This window comes from Callospermophilus lateralis, chromosome 1, assembly GCF_048772815.1.
Source record: "Callospermophilus lateralis isolate mCalLat2 chromosome 1, mCalLat2.hap1, whole genome shotgun sequence".
NCBI lineage: Eukaryota > Metazoa > Chordata > Mammalia > Rodentia > Sciuridae > Callospermophilus > Callospermophilus lateralis.
The window spans coordinates 222,899,413-222,917,413 of record NC_135305.1 but is presented as its reverse complement, the minus strand read 5'-3'; the positions used below and the strand labels follow the sequence as shown (position 1 = coordinate 222,917,413).

The 18,001-nt window shown below is 63.4% G+C and overlaps 3 protein-coding genes across 4 annotated transcripts; all 3 read right to left on the bottom strand.

Moving 5' to 3' along the window:
* Positions 1 to 682: 682 nt before the first annotated feature.
* Smim24 (small integral membrane protein 24) lies at positions 683 to 2,906 on the bottom strand. The gene is made up of 4 exons (XM_077110370.1): positions 2,843 to 2,906; positions 2,319 to 2,430; positions 2,007 to 2,069; positions 683 to 835 (listed from the first exon to the last, which is right to left on the bottom strand). The coding sequence occupies exons 1-4, from the start codon at positions 2,904 to 2,906 to the stop codon at positions 709 to 711; spliced, it is 366 nt and encodes a 121-aa protein (XP_076966485.1). The 3' UTR covers positions 683 to 708.
* A 1,435-nt stretch (positions 2,907 to 4,341) lies between these two features.
* Smim44 (small integral membrane protein 44) lies at positions 4,342 to 4,919 on the bottom strand. Its single transcript, XM_077110369.1, has 2 exons — positions 4,718 to 4,919; positions 4,342 to 4,568 (listed from the first exon to the last, which is right to left on the bottom strand). Exons 1-2 carry the CDS (start codon positions 4,917 to 4,919, stop codon positions 4,342 to 4,344), a joined length of 429 nt encoding a protein of 142 aa, XP_076966484.1.
* Positions 4,920 to 7,745: 2,826 nt separating this feature from the next.
* On the bottom strand, positions 7,746 to 15,374 carry Dohh (deoxyhypusine hydroxylase). Of its 2 annotated transcripts, none has more exons than XM_076851965.2 (5): positions 15,030 to 15,374; positions 11,116 to 11,456; positions 10,314 to 10,390; positions 8,763 to 9,003; positions 7,746 to 8,376 (listed from the first exon to the last, which is right to left on the bottom strand). In XM_076851965.2, the coding sequence occupies exons 2-5, from the start codon at positions 11,387 to 11,389 to the stop codon at positions 8,066 to 8,068; spliced, it is 903 nt and encodes a 300-aa protein (XP_076708080.2). In that variant the 5' UTR covers positions 11,390 to 11,456; positions 15,030 to 15,374; the 3' UTR covers positions 7,746 to 8,065. The 2 variants fall into 2 exon arrangements, with proteins under 2 accessions (XP_076708080.2, XP_076708089.2); XM_076851974.2 differs by having other exon boundaries at positions 15,085 to 15,374.
* Positions 15,375 to 18,001: the final 2,627 nt, after the last annotated feature.

Sequence of the window (18,001 nt, the reverse complement as noted above, 5' to 3'; positions counted from 1 at the left end):
AGGCCACATTGGAGGTGGCAGAGGGGTCAAATTCCAGAGCAGAGAGTGGAAAGGGAGAAGAGGGGAATGGGTGGTGGGGCGGACACTTGAGACAGAAGGTGCTCAGCCCTTCCCAAGATATGGCCAGGCCCTGGGGCCCTCCACAGGGGTGACCAGCTCTGGGAAACCATCATGTGCCCCACAGCCCAGGGTGGGAGGGAGCGAGGACTTCCCAGGAGACGCCGTGGGGGCTCAAAGTCCAGGGCTCAGGGCAGCAACACCAAGACGGCACAGAGTGCTTAATGCCCTGGCACCTGGCCCGGCCACAGCGCCTCACACCCACCAGGGCTGCCCCCAGGAGGGCCGCGTCCGCAGGGGAGCGAGACTGGAGAGGCCTTGGAAGGTCCTGCAGGTGGTTTATTGGAGTGGGACCTGCCCCATGCCTGGGGACGCAGGTCTGGCCCAGCAGCGGGCAGAGGGAAGGAAACGAGGAGTGGTAGGAGCAGGTGGCGCTGAGGCTGTGGGGACTTGGAAGTCTCTCCCCGGCCAGGGCGCGCTGCGGAGTAGGAATCACCGGGCAGGACCCAGGTGGCCAGGACGCCATGAGGCCAGGTCCTACGGGAGCCCTCCTCGGGGACAGGGGCAGCCCTCTTCTCTGGGGACACGGGGACACAGCACTCTGGATCCCGGTGGCGTGCAGGGTGTGGCGGGGCTGCGGGTGCAGGCTCCTCACAGGGCGGTCCTCTTGGCCGCCTCCGCGTCCTCGGCCAGCGCCCTCTCCTCCAGCTCCAGCCCCAGGTTGCGCTCCCCGCCCTCCTGGTCCTTCTTCCTCTCCTTCTTCTTCCCGCCTCCCTCCCTGTGGGGGGAAGGCCCAGGACAGTGAGGACCAGCTGCCCGCCCATGCTCACTCTGTCCCCCCAAGGACTTTGGGGTGATAACCCCCCGGTGGCCGGCCAGGCAGCCCTGCGAGTGCCACTCCCTAAAGCCAGAAGCCACGACTTGCCCTCCCTGTGGATGAGTGGGCGGGGGTGGTGGACGGGGGACAGGTGGCGGCTGGCGGGGCGGATGGGGTGATGGGCAGGGGCGGCACGGGGTGAGGGTGGGCGTGGAGGAAGGAGAGGGGTGACTCGGTGATGGGTGCATGCAGCGTAGGCGGGAGGCAGGATCAACAGGCTAGTGGGCAGGTGGACAGCCAGGAGGGCTGTGTGGGCAGAGCAGCAGGTGGGACAGGCGGCGGGGGAAGGCGGGAGTGTGAGGGACACATCTGGGCCAGCGGGAGGCGAACTGCTGGACGGCTGAGGGCCAAGACGGCACGGGCAGGCCAACGCCCGAGTGGCCGGGTGGATGGGTGGAGGACGGTGGGTGAACAACGTGAGCAGGTGGGTGGACAGTTCATAGATGGTGCAGTGGGTGGGCACAGAGGTGGTGCGGTGGGTGCGGAGTGGACAGGACAGGGAGGCCAGTGGGCTGGCAGGGGAGACTAGCCCTGCCAGCACATCTTGGGGGCAGGAGTCCCCTTTCCTCCCTCGGGCACGTCCTGAGCCACTGACTCTCAGGCTGGTCTCCTCCCTCCCACACCCTGTGCTGCCCAGGCCTGGTCCAGCTGCGATCTCGCCCTGCAGAGCCCCAGGCCGGCTGCACCCTGAGCCCCCACAGGACTCGCAGGCCTGGAAACGGGCTGCAGAGGTCCAGGACGGCCACCTACGTAGCCTCGTCCAGTGGTCCTGCTCAACGGGAGACAGTGGAACTAAGCTCTGGAAGCCATCACCTGAGTGACACCAGGGGACAGCTAGGAGGGTGCCAGCCGCGGTTAAGTGTGGAGAAGAGAGAAGCGGAGCGGAGGGAGGACGGGAGGATGGCCGGGGGGACCTTTGGAGCAAAGCCCTGGGCAGAGGCCCAGGGAGGAGAGCGGGGACAGCGTCCTAGCCAGGGTCAGCAGGCAGAGGGCAGGGGCGGGGGCGGGCGAGGCCTCAGGTGGGAGTGGGGTGGGTCGGCGAGACCCCACGCTGCACGTGCCCTCGGCACACCTGGGGTTCACGTCCTGGTACACATTGGGCTCCATCCTCAGGGTGTCCGCCTGCTCCTCAGCTCTGCAGGGGGAGGCAGGGAGGGGAGGCTGGGACTGTGGGGGCAGCCTCAGCCCAGCCCCCCGGGGCGCAGGAAGGGTGGGCTGCCCGGGTCCTGGGGCAAGCCCCAGTCCCAGGAGGGGGAAATGAGGGGACCCGGGACCTGAGCTGCCTGGGGAGGGAGCCGGAGAGGGCCAGGAAGCTGGGGTGGGGAGCTTGGGGACCCTGGGCTAGAGACGGGAAGGGGCAGGGTCTGGGCTGGGCTGGGCCCACCTGGCCTTGGAGCACCAGATGCGGTTGGCCAGCATGAGCACGAAGACGATGAACAGGAAGCCCACCACCGCCGCCAGGCCCACCAGCCAGGGCTTCAGCCGCCGCTCAGGGTCTGCCAGGGGGAGGGCGGGGTGCTCAGGGGCCCTCAGAGAGGGGACAGACCTCCAAGACTGGGGCATGGAGAGGGGCAGGGCTGGGAGGGTGGGCTCTCTGGGGAGGAGGGACACAAAAGAGGCTGAGAGGGGGCTCCTGGGTGGGCTTATAAAGCAGGAGGGGATCCAGAGGGGGAGGGGGCTTAGAAGGGGGAGGGGGTTCAAAGGAGGAGGGGGTTCAGAGGGGACCGAGTGGTGTTGGGAGAGGGGAGGCTTGGGGTGGGGGAAACGGGGGGCCCTGTGGGGCTTGAAGGCGGCTGAGAGGGTGGGGGCGGGGCGGCTGCGGGGCTGGGTGCCCTCCCAAGGCCGCCATTTCGCATCCTGGAGAACCAGACCACAACCCGCCGTCCCCAGACCCTGCCGGGAGCCTACCCTGGGCCTGGGCAGGCGAGAAGAGCCAGGCTCCCAGTAGGAGCAGCGTCCCCAGGGTCTTCATGGCTGAGCGCGAGCCAGAACTCAGCACTGGGAGCTGCAGAGCGGGATCCCCTGCGGGTGACCGTGGCAGGCGGGCCTGGCAGGGGCCCTCCGTCCCTCCCTCGGCACCTGACTGGCTCCTGCCCCCAGCACCCCCAGCAGACTCTGGACCTGGTGTGACATTAATTGGGGAGCTGGCCCCTCCCCTGCACCCCGCCCCGAGGGCCATCCGCCCAGGGCCACCCCCTCTGCAGCTGTCCCCGCACCCTGTTGTGGGGGGTGCTGAGGCCAGGGTGGGGCTCTCAGATGCACCTGGGGTCTGAGCCACCCTGGGTGCTGGCAGGCGCCTGTCGGCTCCTGGCTGGTGACTGGCACGTCCTCCCTCTCCTTCTCTTGGTGACCCACAACATTCTGCCAGCCCTCAGTACAGAGCCAGGGCAGGCCCATGCAGCCACAGCCAGAGGACGCGGCAGGCGGCAGCCAGCACTGACCAACCTGCGCCAGTAGCATCAGTCAGCCCACAGGGCCACCTGCCCACCATGCACCGCCAGGTTGGGCTGCTCTACTGGCTGAGGATGGGGACACCAGGGACCGCGGATGACTCAGGCTCCAGGCTCTCTGACCTCGGCCTCGGTCCTTAGGTCGATTAGAGAGTAAGCCCTGCCCAGGCCAAGGAGGACCCTGCCCCAGTAGCCACGGGAGCAGCCAGGGCCCTGGCACGTGAAAGCATGCCCAAAGCCTGTGGCATACACGTATGAGCACCTACTGTCTACACAGGAGTCCTGTGTCCCAGAGGTCTGACCACAACTTATGGGCAGACGGGTCACTAAACAGAGCTATCCTGGAGCTCAGCCACAGCCCAGGACAAGCATGGGCCCACTCCGTGCTGCCAGGTGAGCATACATTAAGCCCCTGCTGTGTGCCCCACCCTGTGCAAAGTTCTGAAGTGAAGGAAGCCTCAGTCTGGCAACCAGGAGCCCCAGAAAACCAGGCCCAGAGCGAGAGGGGACAGGGAGCGGTGGAGGGGGACACGGTGGGGGGGTCAGGGCCACCTCGCTGCTGCTCCACAAAAGGCCCTCTGCTCTGGCTGGCTGGGTCTCCCTGGCCTGGTGTTCAGGTCTGTCACACGGGCAGAGTCCTGCTCCTGCTGGGTGACGGAGCCCGCGGGGCAGGGCAGGGCTGACTCAGCAGTCACGGGCGGGCAGAGGGCTGACCGCTGGTTTAATGTCCGGGTGCCTCGTTGCTCCCCATTCACAGACCGCGCAGGGCTGGCTGGAGGCTGGGCAGGGTCAGGCTCTGGGGAAGCAGGGCAGATGGCAATGGCCAGTGTCCAGCCACCAAGCCCTCCGGCTGAGAGGGAGCTTCTCCCCAGGGGTGGGGGCGGCGTAGAGGCTCTGGGGGCCACGGGTTCTGACTACGCAGCGTCCGAGGGGCTGGAACTGGGGCCGGGACCCCCCTCACTCCAGCCTCCAGGAGCTCTGGACCTGGGGGTCCCTGAAGATGATGGAGGGATGGTGGGGGTCCCGGGCGGGGGATTCCAAGGGGACGCCCTGTCCTCCACCCTCAAGGGCTCCCTCGTCCTGCCAGGCCAGGTCCAGCTCCTCCAGGTCCTCCCCGGCCACGCTGGTGGCCCGCTCCCGGCGAGGCGTCTCCTCTTGGTCTGACTTCGGGCCGAATGCCCAGTCTGCGTCAGGCACGCCGGTGAGGACCTCTGGGCCCGAAACCCTCCACCCGTCCTGCTCTCGCGGGGCCTGCACAGAGGCCTGGGACCCAGCCAGCTCTGCCCCTCCCTGGCCAGCCCGACCCAGGCCAGCCTTGTAGTGGGTAGCTCACCGGCCAAGTCGTGGGCCAGGTCTTTGATGAGGTGCCCGACAATGGCGTAGGCCACAGCCACCACCAGGAAGGCGGCTATCAGCAGGTATAGCCCGTACCTGGGCAGGCGGATGGTGTCGAGGGGGGGCGGCCGGTACTCCTCATACACCGGGGGGGCAGCGCTCCAGTCCTTGGTCTCCTCCTTGTCCACCAACCCCGGCATGGTGGCCACCTGGAGCAGGGAAGCCCGGAGGTGACCCGTGCAGCGGAAGTATTAAGGGGCTTTGAGCTAAGAGGATTGTGAGGCTCCCAGGGCTCCATCTGCCTGCAGTGGTCACAGCACAAACTGCTTCTGCCTCAGCAGCTCCCGCACGCTCTCCCTGCCCCAGGGCCCTGGCACTCGCCAGCCTTCTCCCGAGAACGCCCACCCCGGGTTTCTCATAGCTGGCCTGTGATTCATTTGTTCACATTTGCTGAGCACCTATCGTGGGCAGCCTCGTTTTCGGCAGTGCTGGGTTGAACCCAGGGCCCCATCTCTGCGGGCAAGTGCTAACCACAGCCACACACACAGCCCTTTCAGATTTTATTTGTGACAGGGTCTCACTAAATTGACAGGTGGCCTGAAACTGGCCCTCCCGCGCTTCAGCCTAAGTAGCCGGATGGCAGGCGTGGCCCTGGACCCAGTGGCAGCACCGACCCTAGGGTGGGGGTGGAGAGGGCGTGGGGCAGGGACGGAGCTTCAGCGCACACTGTCATCCAGCGGCTCTGGGGGCCAAGGCAGGGGGATCGCAAGTCCAAGGCCAGCCTCAGCAACAGCGAGGCGCTGAGCACCTCAGTGGGACCCTGTCTCTGAATAAAATTCAAAATAGAGCTGGGGTGGGCTCCGTGCCCCTGAGCTCAATCCCTGGTACTCATCCCCCCAAAAAAAATCAGATTTAAGAAGGGCTGGAGCCAGTTCAGTGGTTGAGTGTCTCTGGGCTCAACCTCCAGGCAGGAGGCAGGGTGGTCCGGCCTACCTAGGAGGGGTCGCTGGAGCAGAGACCTCAGGAGGAAGGGAGCCCGCCGGCAACACCAGGCACCAGAGCCCAGCCCGCGCAAGGCCCTGGGGAGCTGGTGGCACATCCAGGACCTGTGTGGCCGGAGCAGAGGGAGGAGGGGAGGCAGGGCAGGTCCTGTGGGCTACAGGGCCTTGACCCCCGGGGGTGGGGGCTGTGGGAGAGGAGCCAGGGGCCGGAATCAGTGCTCACAGGCCCCCTCTGGTGGCTGTCGTGGGGAGGACAAGTGGGAGCCCAGGTAGGACCACAGACCAGGGCCAGGCAGGTCTAGATGGGGGACCCCGCAATTGACTCAACCCTGATGCTCCCAGGCTGAGCACAGGAATGACAGTCCCCACTCCTGGGGGGGACGCAGGAGGAACATGGGCCTTGGGTGGCACAGGCCAGGACAAAGCACAAGCGCAGGCAGAGGAGCCCGGGTTCAGAGGCCAGCCGTCTAGGGCCTGGCCCCGCCCCAGCTGATGACTCTGCAGCTCCTCTGTGAGATGGGCTGGTCACATGCCCCGGGGGGGCCAGCCCGGGACTCAGGAGAGCCTCTCAAAGGCGAATCTTTTAAAAGCTGAGGTGTGGCTCGACAGTGGAGCCCTGCCTGGCACACGCGAGGCCCGGGCTCACCCTGTGCCCCCCCCACACACGCCGCACCCAGCTCCCTGGCCTAGGACTCGGGGCCTGTGCTGTAGACTAGGCTCCTGGTACCCACGTCAGGGCCTCTGGGGGGCCCGGGCTGGAAGCAGGGCTAGGGCCACCCGAAATGCCGAGGGGCCAGGAGCTGGAAGGGCCCCAGGGGGAGGCTGCATGCAGAGACGGCCAGGCAGTGGCGAGGCTCCCCAGATCCGTGCTGTGGAGCAGAGGCCGGGCCTGCCTGACCGCGTGGTGGGGGGCTGAGCAGTGAGCAGGCGAGAGGGAGGACCCCAGCCCGTCCTCCACGCTGCCCAGCAACCAGGCCTCTGTGTCGCCCTCCCCGACCTGCTTCTGAGGGACGCTGCTGCCTTGGGAGCAGAGCTAAGGGGAGGCCCCCAAGGAGGGCCTGGGCCTCTGCCTGACCACAGCCTCCTCAGACCTGGGCTGAGGCGGCTGCCCGCGGTCTCAGGTGCGCTCCTGCTCCAGCGCCCTTTCAGGCTGCCTGAGGGCTCACGCGACCCTCCTGTTGGACCCGAGCAGCCTGGACAAGGGCCTGGCACCTGCCCGGGCAGGCGCTCCTCTAAGCCGCACCCCACAGCTTTTTGAGACAGGGTCTTGCCGAGTTGCCAGGCCTCAAACTTGCCATCCTCCTGCCTCAGCCTCCAGTGTAACTGGGATGGCAGGTGCGGCCACGGCACCTGGCCCTTTTGTCTCCAGGAAGGGTGGGTCATGGGATTGGGCCCACCCCAGATCTAGGAGGACCACACCTGAGTCCTGATGAGGTCACACGCCCCGGTGTGGGGTCAGACTTGGAGTCACCTTCTGGGGATACAACCCAACCCAAGTTGCAGGTCTGGGGGCGCTGCGGTGTCCTGGGGAGCACCAAGGCCACGGGCAGGGCAGGGCGCAGGTGGGCGGGTGGCCAAGGGAGCCCACAGGTCAGCCTGAGGAGGACCAGGCCCTGAGTGGGTAGAGGCTGGCAAGAGCACGGAGGCTCGGGGCAGAAGCCACCGGGAACGGCCCCAGGAAGTGAGTTCCCGTGTGTTCTGCCAACAGCCTTTTGGTTTGTGGACTTGGGGGCACAGAGGGGCAGCTGTGGGCCCAGTCCCACCTTCAGACCCGTTTCTTGGGTGATCGGGCCACCCCGGGCAGTGGCCACGCAGAGGATGTGGAGAGCCAGGTGGGACCCGGAGGGTCCGGTGGCCCTGACGGGAGCAGGTGGCGGGTGGAAGGCAGGCCGCAGGGCTGCTTCTCCAGAGCCCTGGGAGGGAGCCAAGCTGGTGGACAGTCCCCAAGAGCTGGACAGCGCACGTGGCAGTGCTGGGGCAGCTGTGCTCCCGGGAAGCCCGCCCACACACTCAGCGAGGCACTGCTGAGCCAAAATGATTTACTCTTCCACGTGGCAGCACCCAGGAGCCCGCGCCCCACCTAGGACCACCTCCCACGCCCACGGCTGAGGTCAGGGGCCCTGGACCCCACTGCACTGCTAGTGCAGCCTGAGCCACCCAGGTCCCTCCCAAGACACCCTGTCCAGACCCCTCCCTGCACTCCAGCCAGGGGCCCACAGCTCCCACTGAGGGAGTCGGGGCGGCTCCGCAGGACAGGGCCAGGGGGAGACGTCAGACACGCAGTCCTGTTGGGACAAGGGGCCGTGGCAGGTCAGCAGGGGGCAGAGCTGGGCAGGGCTGGGCGGCTAGGGCGGTGGGCGTGGCTGCTCCGAGTGGTCCTGCTGGAAGGGCCCACTCTCCTGCTCGTACATGTCCAGGGCCACCAGGCAGCTCTCCCGCACCACGCGCTCGGGGTCGGCCGCGTGGGCATGCAGCACGGCCAGGCAGGAGGGCCGGGCGATGGCGCCCAGGGCCTCCGCACACTCGTGGCGCACCATGGGGCTCTCGGCGGGGCAGGCCAGGGTGGCGGCCAGCTGGGGCACAGCCGCCTCATGCTGCAGTTGGCCCAGCACGTAGCCCACCTCGTGGCGGAAGAGGGCGCTGCCGCAGCGCAGGCCTGCAGGCGGGAAGGGCGGTCACTTGGTCACTCACAGGGCACACCATGGGCTTGGGGCTGGGGCACCCAGAGGGCAGGGCAGGGTGGGGCCAAAGGGGCTCCGTCTCCAGGACTTGCCCACCCATGATGGGGCAGCTTGGGCGCCTGACCAGCCTGTGGGGAGCCGGCTGGACCAGGGGCCCCTGGCACGGCAGCACGCAGCCCCTTACTCTGCTCTGGACAGGGTCCGGCTGAGCTGCCCAGCTGGCCTGGACTGTGACCCTTCTACCTCAGCACCCCAAGAAGCCAGGATGACAGGTGTGGCCACTGGAGAGGGCTGGGTGTCCACCGGCACCTCTGCTCCCGGGGTGTGCTGTTCCCAGCTGCCCGGCCCGGGGCCTCCTCACCCTCAGCGAGCGCCAGGGCCGCCTCCTGGCCCCCGGCGTTGCGCAAGGCGAACATGGCGCGGTACCGGTCGAACAGCGGCAGGGTCTCATCCAGCAGCGCCTCCCGCAGCTGCCCCATGTCGTGCTCCTCAGCTGGGGGGGCCGGGTCCACGGAGAGGTAAGGCCCGGCCACTGTCGGCTGCCCAGGGTGCTGCTGCAGCCACTCCAGGCGGCGCACGGCCAGCTGGCACGTCTCAGCCACCTGCAGGGCGAGGGGCGCACAAACAGCATCAGTCCTGGGCCTGACGTTGGGGACACGCAGAGACCAGGACGTCCCCGCCCCACCTCCTGGGCTTGCAGCAGGGACCTATGGGTTAGGACAGCAGGGGGAGGGACAAGGGGTGGGGAAGCTGAGAGGAGCTGGGAGGAGGACGGGAGCCGGGGAGCCAGGGCAGGCGGGCACGGCCACCAGCGAAGCCGGAGTGAGGGCTCCAGGTCCTGCCCTGGAGGGAGCGAGGTGTGGGCGCTCTGAGCACAGAACACAGCAGCTGGCTGCGGTTTCACACGTGCCTCCTCTGGCTGCCGCGAGAAGAGTGGGGCGTGTGAAGCAAGTCAGGACGCCAGGGTCCAAGAGAACTCGGACTCCCACACAGGCCCGCAGCAGGGTGGTTTCTCGATGGCCAAAAAGTGGAGGCCGCACTTGTGTTCAACGAGGCACGAACTGATTCAAGTAACAGGCCTGGCTGGCCGTCGCCAGCAACCCCAGCAGCTCAGGAGGCTGAGGCAGGAGGATCGCCAAGTTCAAGGCCAGCCTCAGCTACCTGGCAAGGCCCTGAGCAACTTGGGCAGCCCGACTCAAAGTGAAAAAATAATTTAAAAAAAGGCTGGGGATGTGGCTCAGGGGTAGAGCACCCCTGGGCTCAACCCCCAGGACCAAAAAAGAAAAAAAGACGTCCCAAAACAAACAACAGGTCTGTGCCCACGTTGAGCGTCACTCCACCAGGGCAGGAGCGAGGGGACACAGCTGCAGGGTGGCCGGACCCAGGACCTTGTGCTCAGTGAGCAGACACAGGAGGCCAAGGTGTGTGACCAGTGACAGGAGGGGCCAGGACAGGACAGACCCACGGAGGATGGAAAATGTCGCTAATGGGAGTGCGTCTCCTTGAGAGGAAGGGAATGTTCTGGAAGGAGCCGGGCAGCTGCCCGACTCTGAATGCACTGCAGGCCACTCGGGGTGCACTTCCAGGGGTGAGCTAAATGGTACGTGAGTCACCTCAATGAAACTGTCTCAAGATAGAAGAGACGTGGGGAAGGCAGGGAGACCCTGAGGTCCAGCGGGCCGGGCAGGGCAGCAGAGAGGGCAGGGTCTCAGAGCAGCCGGGGGCAGGGCAGGAGCCGCAGGGGCTGAGGGCCAGGGCGGGCCGAGAGCAGGCTCTGCTGGGCGTAGGCCTGGACGCTGCCCTCCCCACCCGGGGCCTGGAGCACCCTTGGACAGCGGTCACCGTGGCAACCAGAAAGGGGTTCTAGGGCTGCTCAGGCCAGGGCTGGGGAAGCGCTGGGGCCGGCTCTTACCTCGACCACGGGGTCGCTGCAGTACTGCCTCAGCAGCTCCAGGACCTGCGGGTTCCCGATGGCACCCAGGGCCTCCCCTGAGAAGCAGGCAGGGCTGGTGTTGGCTGGCGGGGGCCACGCGGCTGCGGGACACCACCAGCTGGCAGCAGCTCCCCGGCCAGGGCTGAGGGCAGCAGGGCTCACGGGCTGCATGCCACCCAGCCAAGCGGCGGTAGAGCCCGCACCTGCCCCACGGGCACAGGCAGAGCAACCCCAGCCTGCGCCTGGGGGGAGGGACGAGGTCCTCCCACCTGGACACTGACACTGTGGATGGGGAGCCCGGGGTCAGGGGGAACTCCTGGGGCCTTTGGGCAAGAGGGACAGCACAGGCCGAGCCCTACAGCCAGGGAGGGAGCAACGGGCAGGTGGCGCGGATACACACTGACCAGAGGGGCAGCCGGGGTCCCCTGCACAGGGACAGTGACGGGAGAAAGGAGGCAGCCCCAGCACGGACAGTCTCCTTTAAGCTCTCCACGTGCAGCTGGAGCCGCCTGGTGTGGAAGGCTGCGCCTGCCCCTCCCACACAGCGGCGGCCACTCGGGCCTCACTCAGTCCCCCTGAAGTGGCCTCGGCTGGCCGCAGGAAGCACAGCCTGCGCCCCACACCCAGCTCTGAACGTCGTTTTAAAGGGAAAACACCCAAAGGAATAAGATTCCCTGACCAGACAGCAGGGGTGGCCCCGCAGTCCCCGGGGTGGCTGTCTCCTGGACCCAGGCCAGGCGAGCCGGGCAGGGAAGTGCGAGGGCAGCCGCCTGCCCCTCACCTGCCTCGTGGCGCACCATGGGCTCCTGGCGGGTGTCCCGCAGCACGCCCATGAGCACGGGGATGGCGCGGGAGTCCTGCATCTGGCCTAGGCAGTAGGCCAGCTCGTGCTTGAGCAGGGCAGAGTCGTCATCGAAGGCCCGGCTGATCCAGGCGATGGCCCCGGGGCCACCAAGCCCCCGCAAGGTGAAAAGCGCCCGGAAGCGGGCCTGCAGAGGCTGCTTGGGGTCCACCAGCACCTGCCCGATGGCCTCGACCTCTTGCTCCGTCACCATGATGCCTCCAGCAAGGGCCTGGTCCTCTGCGCCCCCTGGACTGAGCCTGGAAGCCCGAGAGCAGAACCTGCAGCAGGAAAGGAGCAGGGTCATCGGTGTCCTGCCCACTCGTCTCAGGATGGCGGGGCTCTTCTGGGGGTACTAGAGTCCATCCAACCCAGGCAGCACTCTGCCACTGAACCACACCCTCAGCCCCCCCCAACTCTGAGTCACATCCCAGCCCCATTTTGTATTTTATTTAGAGACCGGGACTCACTGAGGTGCCTAGGGCCTCGCCACGATGCTGAGGCTGGCTTTGAACTGAGATCCTCCCGCCTCAGCCTCCTGAGCTGCGGGGATGACAGGCGTGCCTCACTGCGCCTGGCCCCTTTTTACTTTGAGTCAGTGCCTAAGTTGCCCAGGCTGGACTCAAACTTGCAATCCTCCTGCTTCAGCCTGCTGGGTGGCTAGGATGGCAGCCACAGCCACCTCACCTGGCTGGGGAACTTCTCTGTTGCTAACCACCCAAGGTTCTTGGTGGAGAGCTCAGTTCTGACCTCCTACTTGCTGTGCAGCCTTCCAGAAGTTACTTTCCCTCTCTAGGCCACCATCTCTGTACCACCTTATATCCGTCAGGACCCACTCAGCAGCCCCAGGACTTGTGGTGGCTGGCCCTCGGGATGGCCCTCATGGCCCCCAGCTCCTGGTGGTCATGCTGTGGCACTGACAGTCCCGCTCACTCTGAACGGGGCAACCTGTGTGAGCACAGCACCCAGGAGACGGACAGGCCGGAGCACCACGGGCACAGCAGTTTCCAGGGCAGCCGCGGCCACACTGTGAGTGCGCTGCTGTCAGGCCTGCGGCTGGGAAATGAGCCTCCACCAGCAGCCACGCCTGGAAGGGGCCTCGGACGGGAGCGGCTAAGGAGCCCCCGCCTGTCCCACTGCAGCCCCTCAGAGACCAGGCCGCACCCCAGGCACCGGGCTGTGGAGCCAGGACTCCCGCAGCGCTCTCCCAGCCCCACATCTCACCCTCACTTCCCTGCATCTCGAATGTCGCCTCCCAGTGAAGCCCCCCTCATCAGTCTACACGGGTGTCCTCTGCCTCCTCCCTGCTCCAACTTCCTCCAAACGTTGCCTTGGATGTTGGTTAGTTGCTGGGGGTCAGCTTATCCCTCACTAGAACTCTGAAGTCGGGGACTGGGACTTTCTAGGTCAACAGGGTACTCCCAGCACTTAGCACCAGGGTGTGTACACAGTAGGTCCTCAATAAAAGCAAGAATAGGCCAGATACAGTGGTGCATGCCTGTAATCCTGGCAGACTGGGAGGCTGACAGGAGGATTGCAAGTTCAAAGCCAGCTCAGCACCTCAGTGAGACCCTGTATCTAACTAAAGCACAAAACAGAGCTGAGGCAGAGGCTCAGTGGCTGAGGGGCCTTGAGTTCAATCTCCGATACCAAAAAAACCAACAAAACACAAGAATAGTGTCTGGCATTTGTGTAGCACTTGCCAAAAGCCAGGCTCTCTGATAAGCCCTTATGTTCATCAGCTTATTTAACCCTCCCAGGGCCCCACAGGACGGACAGAGACTTGTTCCCATCGACGGTCAGGAAACAGCCTGTCTTGCCTGGGGACAGCGCGGATGCCGGGGTTTTGCTCTGGTGGTGGTGGCTCAGCACTGCAATGAACCCCGGTGCTTACCACTGGGCCACATCACCAAGCCCTCTTTACTTTGTTCTAAGACAGGGTCTTGCTCAGTTGCCCGGGCAGGCCTGGGACTTGCCATCCTCCTGCCTCAGCCCCCCAAGCAACTGGGTAGACAGGAGTGGGCACTGCGCCCAACTTCAGCAGGGACAGTTGTGGGAGGCCGCCACACCATGTGACCAGCATATTCCTTTCCTGATTGGTGAGACTCTGTTGGTCACTTCCAAGTGATCTGGCCACATCAAAGTGGCCCTCGATGACGCCCCGATCCTGGAAGTCGCAGAAGGTGTGACTGTGTCTTCGTGCCTGGGCATGCCTTCCCGCAGCCCCATAGGTGGAGCTATGCTCACCTGTTCCTTTGTGATGTTACCCCTCTGCCCTGTTTGGAAATGCCCTCTGTGTGTCCCCTTCTCTTGCTCTGCCCTTGGGTGTGGCCTTCCTAGCTGTCAGTCAACCAGCTCTCTTTCCACGGACCCTTAAGGTCAGAGGAGCCTCACAGGATCCCAAAGAAAAAGGTCTCTCTGTCTCTTGTGTGGCCCCCTGGCGTGACCCTGAGTGTTTTGTCTCGAGGAACGCAGCAGACAGTTTTAAAGTCAGTATGGCTCCAGAGGGCTCTGAACCATACAGACTTTGCTGCATGAGTGAATTAAGATGAAATGACACTGCCTCTGGTCGTGATGGCCACACCTGTAACCCCAGTTATCCAGGAGACTGAGGCAGGAGGATCACAGGTTCAAGGCCCACCTGGACAACTTAGCAAGACCCTGTCTCAAGATAAACAGTTAATGGACCAGGTGATGTAGCTCAGTGGTAGAGCAACCTGGAGTCCATCCTCAATGCTGCAAAACAAGAGGTAAACAAGGATGATATGACAAGTTGGGAGGTTGGGAGGATGGACTCCTGTGCCCTCCAGGAACCTGGCAGACATTTCCCAGACACAGCAAGCAGGTAGTGGCCCGCCGCAGCCCTCTGTGGTTTCCAGTGGCGTCAGCAGAGGTGCCTATAGAGGGCATATGTGGGAGGCACAGCTGCCTAGGACAGGTGCCATCAAAGGATGATCACACCTTGAGGAAGGAGCATCAGAGACTCCAGAAAGCAGGAGCTTGTGCTAGCAAGACACTAGAGGCACTGTGACTGAACCAACTCCTCCCTCCATATACACGGATAAGCAGCACTTGTCCCCAAAACAGAAACTCAGGCCTTCTGAACTGCAGTCGGCAGTCTAAGTTTAGGCTCCTGCTACTGAGAGAAGTGAGGGGAGGAGAGAGGGGGTGTGGAGCTCCAGGCACACATCCCGAGCTTAGTCTCTCCACCTGGAACAGCTCAGCAAGTCTTGGGTTTCCTTCAAACCTAACCCCTTGAAACCTTACCTTCTGGGGGAGGCCTTTCTCTGACCACCCTGTTTAAGGAGGTAAACCCGCCACTACTGAGCCCTCCATAAGCTACAAGGAGTTAATGAATCCTTCCCAGGGAGCCCAAGATCCACCTGGGCTCAGGACGAGGGAGAGCCCTGAAACTCATACCTTAGGCCTATTTTTCCTGGATGTGGGGGTCAGGGATCGGTCCCCAACGCAGGCAGAATCCAGGAGTCCACTCACCCCGGTGGAGGTCTCAGAGACAGACAAGATAAACTAATAAAGGGATGCAGGAACCACAACTCCAACGAAGAGCTCGGGACCAGATGTCCCATCCCCGAAAGGGTCGCCGCGTCCCGGGACCCCTGAAAAAGGGACGACCGGCTCCGCAGACCCCTTAGGAGACCCCAAGACGTCGTTTCAAGAGCCACATAATGGATGCCCCAGTACCGACGCTGCCCAGGGGCCCCCGGAGACATGGGACCCCCAAAACCAAGTGGAAGAGGTCGCGGGACTCGGGACCCCTCCAGCCACCCGGCCCACGACACCCGGAGGGCTCTCGGGGCGCCTCCCGGGCCCGCCCGCCAGGCCCGGGATCGCACCGTGCTCCGCCGCTGTCACGCCGGCGGGGCTCGGAGTCGCCGCACCCGAGCGCACCTCCCGCGGAGGCTTCAACAGCCGCGACGCTCACAGCGCGCCCTGGAGGCCGCCATGTTCCCGGCCACGTGACAAGCCGGACGGCGCCAACGCCGCCGCGGGGGGACCAGCCAACAGCGACCGCCGCGGAAGCAGGACCCAAAGCTCCAGCCAGCACCAGTGACAAAATGGAAACCTACGCCGCAGGAACAGCCGAGGGACATGCCTCAAGGAAAGGGACGGGCAACTTCCGCCCTCCCTCTGTAGCAGCCCCTCCGGCCTCCCCTACGGTGCCGGTGGAAATGGTTCGCGCCCGTTCAGCGCGGAGCTTTGCCGGCTGGCGACGGAGCGTGCGCGGCGCCTCGGGGGCGTGGCCAGCCTCGGGGGCGTGACCCATGGTGGGAGGGCGGGAGGGACGCGGAAGAGGAAGTGACCCTGTGGTCCATTCATTCATTGGTTCAGTAACTCGTGCTCGCCGAGGAGCTGCCTGCCGCCTTCGCCTTCCGAAACCGCGCAGTGCTGTCGTCCGAGTGTGCACGACCAGGTGGCGACACCCGCCCAGGAGAAAGCTGCGCCGCCTGCGGGGCTCGGCTGGGGAAGCGCGGCCAGGGCCCAGTGCGGGCATCCCAGCGCTGACCCTCAAGGCAGAGTCCGAGGAAAGACCGGGCTGCACGGTGAGGCGGGAGCCCGGGCGTCCCGGCAGGCGCCCGACTTGGGTGTGACCGGGCTCTTCGCGGCTGCGGGAGGCCGACGAGAAAGCAGGAGCCGCAGCCCTCGCATTCGGGAAGAGGAGCCAGGGATCTGATTGGAAGTTGAGAGAGAATCCTGCAAGGCTGGGGGGCAGCTCCGTGGGGGGTCCTGGGTTCAGGTTCACCCCCAGCACGGCAGGGGTCGGGGATCTTGTCAAGGATGAGGACAGCTTTGACAGGAGTGACTGGAAGGATGCAGCAGCCATTAACCCATCTCCACCCTCCCTCTGAAACTGTCGGAATCCGCTCACGTCACTCATTTCTTCACTTTTTTATTTTTAGTTTTGCAGTTCTGGAGATGGAACCCAGGGCCTCACACTGGGTAGGCAAGTGCTCTACCACTATGCCACGCCCTGTCTGGCTAAGTGGCCCAGACTGTCTTTGAACTTGCAAATCTCTGGCTCTGCCTCCCTAGGACCTGGGATTACAAGCTGTACCACTGCACCGGGCTCAGCAAATGCCTTTTATTTCTATCTATCTATCTGTATGTAAATATTATATTTATATATGATCATATGTATTTAGATTTACTTTAGTTGTAGATGGACACGATATCTTTATTTTTTATGTAGTGCTGAGGATCGAGCCCAGTGCCTCACACGTGCAAGGCAAGCGCTCTGCCATTGAGCCACAACCCCAGCCCCTCAGCAAATGCTTTTTAAGCAGAAGCCAGAAAGCAAAGATTTCACACACAATCTCTACAGGCATGCCTGTAGTCTTTGCGACTTGGGAGACTGAGCTAGTAGGGTGGGAAGTTGGAGGCCAGTCTCAGCAACTTATCAAGGCCCTAAGTAACTTAACAGGACCCTGACTCAAAAAAAGAAAAAAAAAATTAAAATAAAATAAAAGGACTGGGGTGTGTCGTGGTTAATCACCCCAGGTTCAATACCCAGAAACTATAAACTATTAATAATAGTTATAATAATAATAATGTGGGCAGGGAGCCAAGTGTGGTGGCACGCACCTGTAATCCCAGCTACTTGGAGGTGGGGGGAGTGAGGAAAGAGGATGGCAAGTTCAAGGTCAGCCAGGCAATTTAGCAAGACCTTGTCTCAGAAATGAAAGGGGCTGGGCTGGGGATGTGAACTCAATGTCTATCATATGAAAGGCCCTAGGTTCAATCCCCACTACTGCAATTTAAAATGTATAGGGAGAGAGGGGTGGGATGGGGCCAGGGGCTGGGGAACATCACCCAGTGGTAGAGTGGTTGCCTGGCATGTGTAAGGCCCTCGGATTCAGTGTTGCAAGAAATCCACACAGGGGCTGGGGATGTGGCTCAAGTGGTAGCGCGCCCGCCTGGCATGCGTGCGGCCCGGGTTCGATCCTCAGCACCACGTACAAGCAAAGTTGGTGTGTCCGCCAAGTACTAAAAGAAAATAAATGTTAAAAAAAAATCTCTCTCTCTCCCTCTCTCTCTCATTCTTTAAAAAAAAAAAAAAGAAATCCACACAAACATATAGGTATCCATGTATTTATACGTATAAACATGCATGCGCACGCACACCACACGGGCAATTCATGAAAACTATTCCACGCACAGCAAAACAGAGTGCAGTCACTTTGACCGGCCAACTGCTGTTTTAAGACAACGCTGATTCAAGATGAGCAGAAACACCTATGTACAAGGCACAGCCCTGGACACCAAAGACACGGAAGGAAGCAGATGCCATCACTGGCCTCATGAAATCGACTTCCCAAGGTTGTGCTGCCTCCCAAGCCAAAGGAGACTCTAGACAACCAGCTCTGGGCAGCCTGGGGGCGCTCCCCAGGACCCCGCCCCCCAGTCCCACTGTGGCTCAGGCTGAGGTTTAATGAGTCTTCTAGAAGGCCAGAGGCTGTGCCGACAGGGCAGAGTGCCAGGTGTGAGGGCCCCCAGGAGGATCTGCGGGAGGAGATAGGCCCAGGGGTACAGGAAACAGATATCAGAAACCACACCCCAAAACAAGGCTTGTGTAAGTCTGAGAACTTGATGTCTGGACCCTGCAGACACACCTGTGTGTAACTGATACCAAAGAGAAGCCCAGGCACCTGTGTTCCCCCCTCTGCCCTCACCCCAGTGTAGGGGTGAGAGGCAGGCCTCTTGGCACAAAGGAAGGCCATTGAACTAGCAGGAAAATCGTCTTCTTCAAAGCCAGCATTGAAGGAAGGTAGAGGAGACATTTTTGCCTCAAATCCCCATCTTCAGAAAA